The 13772-nt window shown below is 44.0% G+C and overlaps 3 protein-coding genes across 4 annotated transcripts in view; 2 read left to right on the forward strand and 1 right to left on the reverse strand.

Moving 5' to 3' along the window:
* LOC311508516 (uncharacterized protein) overlaps positions 1–5513 on the forward strand; it is a 35816-nt gene extending 30303 nt beyond the window's left edge. Inside the window, exons 7-9 of the mRNA XM_084573304.1 lie at positions 488–658; positions 824–932; positions 1468–5513. Of these exons, the coding sequence (XP_084429430.1) occupies positions 488–658; positions 824–932; positions 1468–3270 (2083 nt within the window). The 3' untranslated portion in view covers positions 3271–5513. The remainder of the gene's footprint in view (positions 1–487; positions 659–823; positions 933–1467) is intronic.
* Positions 5514–7554: 2041 nt separating this feature from the next.
* Positions 7555–10861, reverse strand: LOC311508517 (transmembrane protein 60-like). Its single transcript, XM_084573305.1, has 3 exons — positions 10761–10861; positions 10335–10455; positions 7555–10203 (listed from the first exon to the last, which is right to left on the reverse strand). The coding sequence occupies exons 2-3, from the start codon at positions 10416–10418 to the stop codon at positions 9886–9888; spliced, it is 402 nt and encodes a 133-aa protein (XP_084429431.1). The 5' UTR covers positions 10419–10455; positions 10761–10861; the 3' UTR covers positions 7555–9885.
* A 413-nt stretch (positions 10862–11274) lies between these two features.
* Positions 11275–13772, forward strand: part of LOC311508663 (protein PHTF2) — a 39537-nt gene continuing 37039 nt past the window's right edge. Inside the window, exon 1 of one of the 2 annotated variants that reach the window (XM_084573558.1) lies at positions 11275–11495. The gene's annotated coding sequence lies outside the window, so the exon portion shown is untranslated. The remainder of the gene's footprint in view (positions 11496–13772) is intronic. The other variant, XM_084573557.1, reaches the window with a different exon arrangement.

Raw genomic sequence — 13772 nt, forward strand, 5'->3', positions numbered from 1 at the left:
TTGATAAATTACATGACTTTTTAAATAAATGAATTATCAAAATAGTTCTGTATTCGTTTGACTATGATGCACACTTGCACTTGGTCAATTAATTAATTAATTAACGAGAAATAATCATCAGCTATTCTAGTAGTTGATTGTTTCCAATTAAAAGAAGACAAATCAAGAGATAAATAACAATAATAGCAATTACTTTTCAATTTACTTTTATCGAAAAGGCTTTAAATTCACCACATGGATGTTTCAGAGCATCGAGTTTCAGCAGCAACAAGCTCCTGATATCAGTAGCATCTGGATGTCATCAATAAGAGACACAACAGCAGCAGATAAAAGGCCGTGTTGTGGGTTTATATAGCAGACGGCAAACAAAGACACCGGGAGAGTGAGCATCCCACTCACCTTTAGTCAGTTTCTTCTGCATTTAGACGGCGGGGAGCAGACAGGAGAGAAATATGAACTGTGTGGGCACTCTGCTGTTTTCCCTCAGCTCCACCAATGAGGTGAAGAACCTGCTGCAGTCGCTGCCAAGGACCAGCGAGCCCAGGGAGATGCTGTTTGAGGATCGGACTCGGGCCCACGCTGATCACATCGGACAGGGTTTCGAGCGCCAGACCACGGCGGCTGTGGGGGTGCTGAAAGCTGTGTGCGCCGCAGAAAGGTGGGCAGTGATCCTCGCCCCCGCACACAGGAGCGTTCTTCGCTTTGAATGTCAGACAGTTTGGTTCTGGCTGTTTGTCTGGGAGCGACACACGCTCAGTATTTACACAGCTTACCCGCTGACAGATATCATATAATCCTCCTCCCCTCCCTCCCTTGTCCTCAGCTCGGAGCCTCCTCGTGTAACCAAAGATGTTGTGTGTTTCCATGCTGCTGACTTCCACTATGTGGCTCAGAGGCTGCAGCTGGACTTATACGAACCTCCACTGTCTCAGGTATCACATTACACACGCGTTCACAGCAGGCATGGCAATAAGCACGGCTCGCTCGTTAAATTAATCCCAGTATAGACACCTTTATGTCTCCCAAGTAGGTTTCAATTGCATGTTGGATGCTGCCACCTGGTGGAGCAAATTAAACGCCAGAGGAGAAACGTGTGAGATTGTTGACTTATTGTTTACAGTTCTTAAATTCCATGTATTAAACTGTATGTATAGTTTGTGTATAGTGACAATTTAAACATCAAGTAGTCGGTACTGTCTCTTAATCGGGTGTAAGTCTAGATTACTGCTTCCCCTTTTTTTTGTATTTCTCAACAAATTCTGATCTACTTCTCACCGTAACACATCCACTAGTCATTCCAGATGATCACTGCTAATAAAGTTTGCTAATAAAGCTAATCACGGAGTTGTTATTTCCCTTGTTCCATCGCTGTACTGTAGAGGTTTTTATTTTTAACCACGAAACAGTGGAAAGATGATGATTTGTCTTCATTTCCTCTTCCTTCCTTTTCGCCCTCTCTTTTTATAGTGCGTGCAGTGGGTGGATGATGCCAAACTAAACCAGCTGCGGCGGGAGGGCATTCGTTACGCCCGCATCCGCCTGTGCCACGACGACATCTACTTCATCCCCCGCAACGTGGTCCACCAGTTCAAGACGGTGTCCGCCGTCTGCAGCCTGGCGTGGCATGTCCGCCTACAGCAGTACCACCAGCCAGAAGGAGAGAGAGGGAGAGAGGGAGAGGAGAAGAAGGCGGCGGCGAAGGAGGAGGAGGAGGAGGAGGAGGTAGAGGAGCAGGTTGAGTTGAAGGAGAAAGAAGGGGAGGGGAGAGAAAAGACAGCGGTGAAGGAGATGATAAAGGAGGAGGAAGAGGAGGTGGGTGTGGCGGTAAACAGGACGTTACCGAACGCCAAGAGAGAGGAAGAGGACGATCGACCTCCGCATCCACCTCCTTTATCTCAGCCGGTTCTCTCAGTGGATCCAGACAGTGCCAGAGACGGAGAGGCCGCGACAGAAAGGACAAAAGAAGATGGAAGACGCAAGCAGCAGGACTCACCTACTGCAAAGGTGAAGGCAGAAGCTCCTCCTCCCTGCAAGAACAAACCGCCTTCGCCTCTCTCTCTGTCCCCTTCTGCCTCTCGTCCGCTTCATCAGGACTCAAAACCAAAAGCGTCATCAAAACATCATCATCATCATCACTCGGACAACAGGACTATGTCTTCCAGTTCCTCCTCTTCGGCTCCCAAATCGTCGCTTTCTCCACCCTTTTCTAAGTCTTCCACCTCGTCAACGTCTTCACCAGGATCCGCCGTTACGTCTTTGTACTCTTCTTTTACAGCTCCCCATCCATCCTCTACCTCTTCTTCTACTACTGTTTTGTCCTCCCTGTCTTCATCCCCGACTACTCTCAAACCTGGAGCTGACTCTCATCTCTCCTCGCTCCCTCCTTCCACACATTCATCATCCTCCCAGCTGCCTCCCTCGTCCCAGTCAGATCAACCCAAGGACGAAGACTCTCTCCACCTGAAGCCAGATGTCTCTTCAGCCCCACGGACGCAGGCAGAGATTCAGGGGTCGCCTGCTGCGGACGTACAAACACACACCTCCCAAGTGGACACACGGACGCACACAGTAGCCGACACACGGACACAAACACTACCAGAGACATGGACTCACAGGTTGGACTCGGATTTGCAGATGCATCCACCACAGGACGCTTCAAGACAAGGACTTTACAGGCAGCAATACACGCCCCATCATCTCCCCCCTCCTCCCCTCCCCCACATGCTTCCTCCCTCTTTCTCGCCCCTAATGGCACACTCCCACCTCCCTCACAGACCTCCCGTCCTCCCCACTCAAACACTAAACTCTTTCCTCAGTCAGAACGCGCCCCCTCATTCAGTACACATGCACCACCTGCACCCGCCGCACCAGCCCTCCATCACCACGCAGTCTCAGCCGTATTTCCAACCTCAACCGAACACTGCCCTCGCCGGCTCCCCGCCTCTCCCGCCTCACCTTTCTCACCCGCACCAGTTCGCCAAAACCTTCTTCCCCCATCAGCACCCAGGGTTCAGCCCTCCCCCCTACCTCCCCTCTCAGTCGTTCCTCTCACAGCCGCCCGGTTCTTACCCCCTACAGCCACAATACCAAACATCAGCACCACTGCAGGTTCAGCTCCCTCTCTCACAGTCTTTCCCTCATCCCCCTCCTCCTCCTTCCTCCTCGCCACCTCCCCCTCCTCCCCCACCTCTTCCACCTCCTCCTCAGCCTTCCCCTTCTATCATTTCCCCTCCTCCAACGCATGAAGAGGAGCAAAGGCAGATTTTATAGTAGTTTTTGTACATAAGGCTTTTTAAACAACTGTACTATCTTGTACAGGGTTTTATTTTGGTTGTGTTGTTGTAAAGCAATGTAAAAAGGAAATAACGACGGTGGTGCATATCAGTATGGACATAGTTTATTAAGCAAAGCCGGACTTAATGTGTCCCAGAAGCGCTGGACTCAGCTGGCTCAGATTGTACCGAAGCTTTGGCTGTGCACAAGTTCAAAACGTAATTTAATTTACGGGTCATTTTGAACTCTGAAGGATGCACCGGAGGAGATTATTCAGGCTCATGGGTCAAATGAGCTCCGTAGTCTGCCAAACTGCTGTCTGGTCCAGTGTTTTTGTTTATTTGTTTGTTTGTTTGTTTGAAGTGAGCATGAATATCGGATTATCCGTGAGCCGTCAGACGTAGGACGAACATTTCTGTCAGATATTTATATTTAAAAAAAGGGTCACGAGGGTGGCCTTTTTTTTTGTGAACCTTGCAGCTAATGCTTCCATTTTTGTGGCTTTTTTCTAGTATGTTCTCCGTGCCCAAGACTGTTTCTGGAATATATCGATGGCTCACACAATGATACTAGACGAGATACGGTGGCGCATTGATGTAACGTTACTACATTTCCTCTTCGGCACTGTGTCGACACAGTTTATCACAGGAGGTGTCCCTAGTATTGTATTTTGAGCAATAATGCTCCGCAATAATCTGCTGAACAAACGGCTGCGTTTCCTTGTTATTGATACGATGACGGCAGTTGATACAAAACCAATGAGGAGGAAGTGTAACTCATCTGTTCCAGTGTTATATTGACGAACAAGAATGTTTTTGAGTTTATCACTGCTACTAAACGAAAAACAAAACATGTCAGCTGTAGTAGTAGCGTTCGATCAGACCGTTAAGAGTCACACTTTAAAGTATTCAGGGGCGTCTTGTACCTGTCGCCGTCGACACCAGAGGCAGAGCTCTTTGCTGGGCTTTTATTTTAGTGTCTCATGGCTCTGTACCGGGATTTCCTCAATTTGGAAACACTTGCTTGTCAGCCAGACCTCCAGAGTCTCAGGAAAACACATTCATTCATAAAATATATTGATACTCTTCAGTCCTAATCCATTGGTTTTAATGGATAGTATATAGTTCTACTTAAACATGGCGTAACAGAATTCGAAGAGCAATATCGCTGATTAGGTCAAGACTTCCCGAATGTGACTCTTTATAGCGTCTTTTAATGGATATACAGCATCTGTGTAAATACAGATGATATTGTTAAAGAAACTTTGGGTCATCAATCCCAGATTATGTCAGATTATCGACAGGGAAATTTCAGGTTCTTCCAAGACTTCTACGATACATTATATTTTTTATTTTTATTATTATTCTTTATTGACACATCCTTTAAGACACTTTGAAAAAACAGCTGGTACACTGTTGAGAGCTCACTCCCAAAGCACTATTTATCTATTAACCTGAAGTCCAGTTTCTCTACAGTGTGGAGCATCCTGTCTATAAAAGGTTTTATTTATCAACCAGGGACGGACCCCCCCCCCCCCCCGGGTTTAAAAGTACAGTAAATTATTGAAAGTCCATTTTGAGCAGCGGATATGAAGAGTATATGTTTCTCAGAGTCAAAACTCTTCAGCCTCAGTGCACGTCCCACATGTGTGGAGCTTCGTTGTCGAGAGAAACGTTTTTTGTTTTTGTTTTTTTTTTGTCATGTGATTTTTTTTCTGTCTATATTGGAGTACAGCCCACTTGCTAATGTAGCCCACGACATTTCCCCAGTGCCTGTCCTTAACTGTGAACTGCTAAAAGGTCCAGAGACACAGAGTGAAAAGAGTTCTGCCCTCTCGTAGGAGTTTTTTTTAAGTTCTCACTGGAAAAATGAGAGCAAAGCCTTAAATTGGTGTCTGAAAGCTGCCGAAACCTCTCCAAATATCTGCGGTCGAAGCTAGGATGGCTCCGTGGAATGATATCCTAAAAGCAGGGTTGTATTTTTCTCGATTCGTCGTCTCACCGCAAGCCTAAAAAAAAATCTTGGAAAATGAAAGATAACGCCTTAGCTTTCTTTTTTTTTTTTCTTTTTTTTATCAGTTTGCCTCAAATGACTCCTTTTTCAGAGACAGAACTCTTTACTGTGTGGCTCCGGGGAGAAAGAGGTGATAATTAAGCACTTGATATCAGTTGTAAGGCGCTCTGCAGCTCTTTTTATGCTTCTGGGTTTTAGATGTTACAAAAAAAAAAAAAAAACAACAACATGACAGGAACTCATATATTTTTTGTACAAATGTGACAAAAATAATGTTTGAAAACAGAAGAGAAAAAGTCTTCAGGGGCTTGTGGTGTTTTCACAGAGTTTATTTATCTCGAGTTTCCTCTTTTTCTTTTTTTTGTTACTTTCAACTGTCAGCACTGTAGTGTACATAAGACGTTTTGTAAAGAGGGGGGGGGAAAAAACTTGTAGTGTGGTTTCTACTTTAAATATGAGCCTAGCTAATAAAAGGTTCACTGTATGAAAAAAGGTGGAGTCAGAACTGATGTCTGTCATTTGTCCGACGGTTTAAAAACGTGCAAATGTGTTGATTTGGAGTCTGGTGGTTCACATCTTCGCGTCTGCTTCCTGCTATTCCTCCGATCACCAGTAGGTGGCAGTGAAGAAGAGTATTTCTGAATTACAATACTTTAATGTTATTTATTTATTTATTTATTTATTCATTCAAGATACTGCAAACACAACTCTGAAATACAGCGTTTTAAGATAATTTGGTGAATGTGAAACAAAAACTGAAGCTGGAGTCAGAAAATCAAAACAATGATCTTAAAGGGCACTTCTAAAGCTGCAGGTTTGTGTTGTTGTTTTTATTTCAGCCACCTGTGAAGGTGTAGAAACTGAACACAACGCTGACATTTTTATAAGATGAAAATTTTTCCAACAGTGCCAGCTTTTTGTTTTCTTTTTGGTAGCAAGTAAAAGCCAGAAAAGCAAAACGGTAAGCTGAAAGATGCTTTAAAACTCTGTTAAAGAAAACATGCATCACTATGTTTAACCCCGTTTATCATACGAACATTGATTTGACCCACTGTTAAGATAAAATAATTCACTGCTGCTGCTTTAAAAGTGCCCCTCTATGTTAGTGAGGCTGGTTCAAAGCTAAAGAAACCCATCTATTCCTCCACCTCTGTCCAGTTCCACCGTATACCTGCTGTGTTTTCCGTCTTTGTTTTGCTGTTATGCAAGCCACCCACTCACTGCAGTCTGCAGCAATGAGCTCAGCAGTTTTAACGGGCCAGATCTGAGCAGACAACACATAACACACCACAATTGCAGCAGCCCGGTAATTCAGGGCCGCCGCGCGTCGGGTCAAATACAACTCCAACCAGCTTTTTCCCTCTCTTTTCATCCTCTCTTGCTGGCGGAGCTCGGCTGACCTTTGCGGCATGGGAGTGGGGGCGAGGCAGGAAGCTGGAGCGGAGACAAAGAAATTATTTCACTGGAGGAAAAATCCTCGCTGTGAATGACTGTATTCTCATTGCCCAAGATTTGATTATTATCAATGGAATGAATTATGCAGAGAACTCTTCAGTAATTCCTATTCCTGACAAATTATATTATGATAATTGCTCTTGGCATTGCCTTGTATTACCGTCACATATTTGGTTTTGTGCAGATAAAATCTTGCATGTGTACTACATGAACCCGTAACTTCAACAGATTGAGCTCTAGAAGTTCTCAGTAAGTGCGTCCACTGCTTGGATCACTACTTTCAGTTCCTGTGATGCGATTTTCCTGCTGCTGTTGCTGCTCTTGGTGGCATGAAAATACAGAACATTAAAACATCTTCGGTCAAATCGTCAGTTATTATCAAAGTATTTTCCTTTCACTGCAGCAGGTCACTATGATCCCAATTTACAGTATATCTCTAAATGCTGGTGCAAAGCTTGAAACAATGCACTGAGGTCACACCAGAACCAAGCAGTTATATAAATCCTTTCTATGTTTGGGGGGATCTGAAAGTATCTGTTATTTTTATTTTGTATGATTTGACCTATAATATCCAGGAAACAGGGTTCAGTGTTATGTGGGTGAGTTCTGTAGGAGAATTAAAGGATGTTTGATTTAAACTGAACAGCTAGGGTTGTGATTACTCTGTGTATCTGTAAATGAATGTCTCTGGCCTGAAGCTACGTGTTTCTGATCTTTAGAACTGCATGTTTCCGATCTGTGGAGCTGCATGTTTCTGATCTTCAGAGCCACATGTTTCTGATTTGTGGATCTACATTTCTGATCTATGGAGCTGCATGTTTCTCATCTGAGGATCTACATGTTTCTGATCTTCAGAGCCACATGTTTCTCATCTGTGGACCTACATGTTTCTGACCTGTGGAGCTGCGTGTTTCTGATCTTCAGAGCAACATGTTTCTGATCTGTGGATCGACATGTTAATGATCTGTGGAGCTGCATGTCTCTGATCTGTGGTGCTGTATGTTTCTGATCTGTGGACCTGCATGTTTCTGATCTTCAGAGATACATGTTTCTGATCTGTGGATCTACATGTTTCTGACCTGTGGAGCTGCATATTTCTCATCTGTAGACCTAGATGTTTCTGATCTTTAGAGCTGCATGTGTCTGATCTGTAGAGCTAGAGGTTTCTCATATGTAAGAAACATGTTTCTGATCAGCTGAGCTGCATGATTCTCTTCTGTAGGGCACCATGTTTCTGAGCTACATACCTACATGTTTCTAATCTGTGGAGCTGCGTTTTTCTGATCTTCACAGCCACATGTTTCTGATCTGTGGATCGACATGTTAATGATCTGTGGAGCTGCATGTGTCCGATCTGTGGTGCTGCATGTTTCTGATCTGTGGACCTGCATGTTTCTGATCTTCAGAGCTACCTGTTTTTCATCTGTAAGAAACATGTTTCTGATCCGCTGAGCTGTGCGTTTCTGAGCTGTGGTCCTGGCCCCAGCAACCTACCCAATGTTCATTGCTCTCAGTTATCCATTACTACCTAAATTGCCATGGATAATTTTCTGATCTGCCTGTGAAAAGTCTAAATCTCTGGTCTTAATCACTCTAAAGCAGAGGCAGAAAGAAAACAGAGGCAAAGTCATTGAGTTCATTTATGTTTTCTTCTCAAATGCCTGCTAGAATAGTGGGAAGACAGAGAAAGAGGTGTGTTTTATTGTCTTTCATAACATAGTTGTGTATAAGTTGTTAATGTCCATATGAATACTCTAAGCAGTGCATTGGCAGAAGCAAAGACTCACCCTAATGAAGGACCTCCAATAAGGGATGAAGATGAGAATATGTGTGGAGTGTTGGCATCTGATGAGCTAAATATTTCAACAGAGAGTCGTACTAACTGTGTTGCAGCTTTCGACTTTCTTTTGTTGCAGATGGGTCATTATATAATTGTTAAACTTGCTGTGTCTGCATGTCAGAGGAGCTGTAGTGTCCCTGAAAGGACACACGCACACTGCTCTCTTCTCTTTAGCTGCTTCACAGTTCATTTCAGGTCTCGTCCCAGCGGGATTTTCCCAAACCACAACATTTTGTTTTGCGCCGCCTGAAACTAATCCTCAAATCTGGAAACGCTTAAAATGCGAATTTGCACTCTTATTTATGAACACTGGAGACGAACGCCCCCCCAACAGTGTATAAATGGAGATTTATTATCACAACACATGCATGCAGTCTCAAATCACGCTAGTTTCAATGTAGTGCAAAAGATGAGACAACCAGTGGCACAAAATAAATTTCAGTCAGGGAAAAACTTGACACCAAATACTACTGGTATAAAATATTCTTTAGGAATGTGATTAAATTAATAATCAGTCACGGAGTATAATACATGACGAGGGTTTTGTCTTGTTGACTATGGACTTTAGTCTCAGTGCAGACACAGAATAAAAGCTTACTGATTTTAACCAGACACGGGATGATTTACTTCGAACAAAAGAGACCTTGTGCAAGTCAGATCTTCTTTAGCCTGTGGAGAAGAGAATATCAGATGTTCTGCACCCTACATAATCTATTTATTCCTCTGTGTGCTTGCAGCTAAACTTCTTGTTGCCATGAACACTTTGAAAATAATAGTTTGCAAACTACTCTGCACAAGATCGGGACTGAGAAGAAAAAAATGTACACTCTGTAAGCGTGACAAGCTTAAATACAGGAAGTCAAAATTCACCATTCATTTCCTCCTTCCCACAGCGGTTGTGGTCGCTCATATGCAATAAAAATAAACACTAGCAAACAATACTGGACATCGTGAATGCAAAAACCAAACAATAGAGTATGCTTTTCCAGCGCTTGGCTTCACAGTAGCCTCACCGATACAGCTGCTCCCACACAAAATACAGCCTTATTTTTAAGCTATTTTAAACGAACAATCTGATTCGTTGACAGCTTTTTTAATGCGTACCACAGAGTCCCAGCCCTGCTGAAGCCCTGCACAGTCCACTGAGGCCTGAACTGTTTCTCATTTTTACATGAAGTACCTTTTTCCTAAATGAGTAGCTGAGATGATCAACTGATTCTTCTTTGTGCCTCGGTCATCTCTGGGATTACATTTTTACATGTCTGTCACTGGTGTCGCCATTCCTGCTGAGGTCTTAAAAGCGGTTAAGCCTCTCTCCTCTCAGGAAAGATATTCAGGCCCAGTTCCACCAGTGCCCCCAGCAGCATGGTCCACAGGGGTATGCACACAAACGTCAGCTTCACGTCGGCCAGCTTCTCCAGCTTGGCGCACAGCGTCAGGCAGAAGCCCAGCTTGAGCAGCATGGCCGTCAGGTACCAGGTGCGCAGACGCAGGTCCGGCGAGCCGTTGCGCGGGTCGTACCCGGGTTTGCAACGGCCGGCCATCTTGATGGCAAGCATGAGGATGAGGATGCCATCGAAGACCCAGACCGGGAGGAAGATGAGGAACCAGTTCCACTGAACCTGGAGAAAGGAGATGGAGAGGACGACGATACATGAGGCTTTTTGAGAGGTCCTGAATAGATAATATATTGTGTCAGAGACAAAACTTGACTTAAACCAAATTGGTGGTTATTATAGTTAAAGATTGTTACCTTTCCATCCAGTTTGAGGACTAGCATGATGAGGAAAACCAGGGTGAAGACCCAGGTTAACAAAACCCTCTGAGCCAGAGACATCTCACTGTGTGGAGACACTGATCAGGACAATGAGAAGCTGGAGACAAACATGGAGCAGATACAGAAATAAACAAGAGGTTAGATTATAAGGAATATTTGTTATTAAAGCAAAAAAAAATGCAGTTTAAGAAAAATGCATCTAGGAACGGACAACAACGTTATAATAGCTTCTAATAGCCACATGCCAGTTATGGTATCTGCTACAAACATTTCACTAATATCATCTTTACCCTATAAATAATGTTATTTTTCATTCATTGTTAGCTTAGTTAGCACCGACAGCTAGCTTTTACAGCACATAAGCAACTTGCATATCGGGATGGTTGACAGCATCTCTCTTACTTCAGTCTATTTCTGTCTCCAGCATCCTCTTCTCCCTGCGCGTCACACATTAATATCCGAGTAATATTCCTGATAATAAGTCACATATTAATCAATAGCCGTGCCCGTTAAGGAGGATAACAGACGATGGGGATTTCTGGTCCGTTATCCGTGCTTGTCCCGCCCACCCCGGAAGCCAGTTGGTCCTCGTTTGGTTTACGTCAACGTCAATCACTTCCGTCTAACCGTAAAGTTGATGTAAAAGCGCAAAGCTGTTTTCGCCGTTTCCTGTAGTGCTTTTTAACGTCCACTAGAGGTAAGTAAAGTACTTTTCATTTCTGCGCGGCGGTTGAAATTATAAAATATTCACGGTGCTGCTGCCGAAAACGGCGAGTTTACGTCGTGTTATTTTTCCTGCTTTTAACTTGTTTATTGGTGTGAAATATGCCCCCGTTTTCATTTCCCCTTTACCAACCGCCAGTGACGTTCAATGGCTTAAAAAAGCGCGTGCCCGTTTATGCGGTGGCTTACGGTGACCCCCCCTGAAGTAGTATTTTTACAGTGAGCGACAGAAAAGGGAAAACGCTAATGCTTCAAACATCGGCGAGCGGACACCGAGCAGCATCTCTTCCAGACAATGGACACGGCTGGCTAGCCCAGTCCACCGTAAATCACGTTTTTGTTTTTTTTAATATCACGAGTTTAAAGTTCAGCCGTGTGCTGGGGACTCGGAGCCGAGCCGTTGCAGCCGAGAAGGTAAAGAGTGAACGGCTTTGCGTGGTAGCAGTAATCAGGGTTTCGCCGTTAAAGACAGCTCCGTGGGCTCTTTGTGGCTGCCGGTAGCTTAGCTAACTACTTAGCATGTCATTAGCTAGCAGCAGAAAGATGTGGGCTGCCTGTGTGTGTGTGTCTGAAAGAAAAACTGAACCTTTTTTGAAAACAACTTCCAACTGCACGTCAGCTAGCTTAAAATTAGCTGCCTTTATTGAGGTGATTTATAGCGCTGCACATGTCGTGTCCTTTTTTGGAGTGAAACACACACTAATATTAACTGCACGGCTTTAAAATCACTTACTGCTGTAAATATCCTGTTATCTGCAAACTATTTTTTTAATATTATTGAACGTTTGCATCGTTAATGTAAAAAAAAAAACCCAACAAATTTAAATCATAATAAAAAAATTACGTGTGTCATTGAACGCAACACACGCCATCCATTTAATAGTATGACTATTTTCATATAGGCTTTTTTTCTTCTATGCTGTTGTTGCTCTGTGCACAATAAGCAATGTTTGATTAACAAAGTTTTTATTTTGTCTCACCAGTTTGAGTTTTCAAAGGATGAACACTTTATGACTGCACCTTTCAATCAACTCATAATCTCAGTTTTAAACTGCTCTTAATCTGCGACTCTCCTCTCTGTAATCCATTTGATTTCCTCTACCTGTGTTGAATCACAGAGGACAGGCTGTCGCAGGCTTCAGCGGGGCGGCCAAGCTCACAGTTTGGCAGCCAGTCTGGTTATCCAACATGTTTTCTATCGAGCCAGTCTTGTCTGTCGCTTACCACTGTCACCCCAATTTTAATCTGCACTTGTAGTTTGACCTCTGAATCAACCGTCCTCACTTCACTGCCTCTTTAAAGCTTTCCCCTATTCTTCTTGGCAGAAATATGGATTTCTTATTGATCAGAAAGTACAGACGCAGATCAACATACCTCGAGTGGCATACCTTGTTATAAAACGTTGACGGTGGTAGAAACCTTCCGCTTCATCATCATCAGCTGTTAATGCCATTATTATCACTGAACCGCAGCCAAGAGTGTGGCGTGTTTGCATCCCTTGCTAACACTCAGGTATGCAGTTTAGGCAGGTGTCGTAGCGAGGTGACATAAGGACTTTCTTTTTTAAAATACGATTGTTATGTAACAGCGAATCAACCATCCAATCAGTTCTGTTGCATTCATTACAATTTCCTTGTTGCACTTGTTTGATGTTTTATAACACACACACACACCGCAAATGATACTTTGGATTCTTATAAAAGGCGCAGTTACAGCTGATCTGGTTGAGCACGTGTCCCATAAACTGAGGTTTTAGTGTGTACTTAAGTGGGGCGTCCTGTACTCTTTGCTGCACGGCTTCCCCTCTCTTTCGCCCCATCATCTCCTGTCTTTATCCACTGTCAAAATAAAACAATAAAAGGCTAAAAAAAAGTTGGATATTCATCTACACCGATCAGAAATGACATTATGACCACCTTACTAATATTGTGTACGCCTCCAAAACAGTCGTGGCTCATCAGAGAATGGACATGGGTCTTCTGAGGGTGTCCTGTGGTGTCTGGCAACAGGATGTTGTTAGTGGGGGGGCTTTGGGTCCTATGGGTTGACGAGAGGGGCCTCTGTGGATCATCCCACAGATACTTGATCAGTTTGGGACAACAGTTCGTGTTTTTTTTGCGTTGCATCCTGCTGGGGATGGCTGCTGCCATCAAGGAGTGTCATTGCTATGGGGTGGAGGTGCCTGGTCCGGTCTAGGTGGCTGGTACAGGTCCAAAAGTTTCCCAGCAGAACATCGTATTGTCACAAGATTGTCAGTGTTATTTACTTCTCCTGTCAGTGGTTTTAATGTTGTGCCTGATTGGTGTATGTGCAGTAGATTTCAGTTTAGAAGTGACAAAGCAACTGCACATATAGAAAAAAAAAAACTGCAACATGAGAGGTAGCCTTGATTCACTTACAATGTGATGCCCTTGAGCAAGGCACTTTAGTTCGACAGCGACTCGCTGCAGGAAGCTGTGGTTCTCAGAACACTTTGCAAAATTTTGCAGAACGGCAGTGTGTTTGGTACTTGTTGACAGAAGTGAGGGGATTTATGTACAAGGCCTGTGTTGTGTTACACCCCGCCGGCGCACACACACACACACACACACACACACTGGGATTCCTGGTACATTACTAACTCACACCTGCACCTACACACACACACCATGGATGGGCCTGCACAGAGCAAGTGCCTTGAGTGCGGTGATT

Source organism: Chelon labrosus (assembly GCF_963514085.1).
Source record: "Chelon labrosus genome assembly, chromosome: 23".
Taxonomy (NCBI): domain Eukaryota; kingdom Metazoa; phylum Chordata; class Actinopteri; order Mugiliformes; family Mugilidae; genus Chelon; species Chelon labrosus.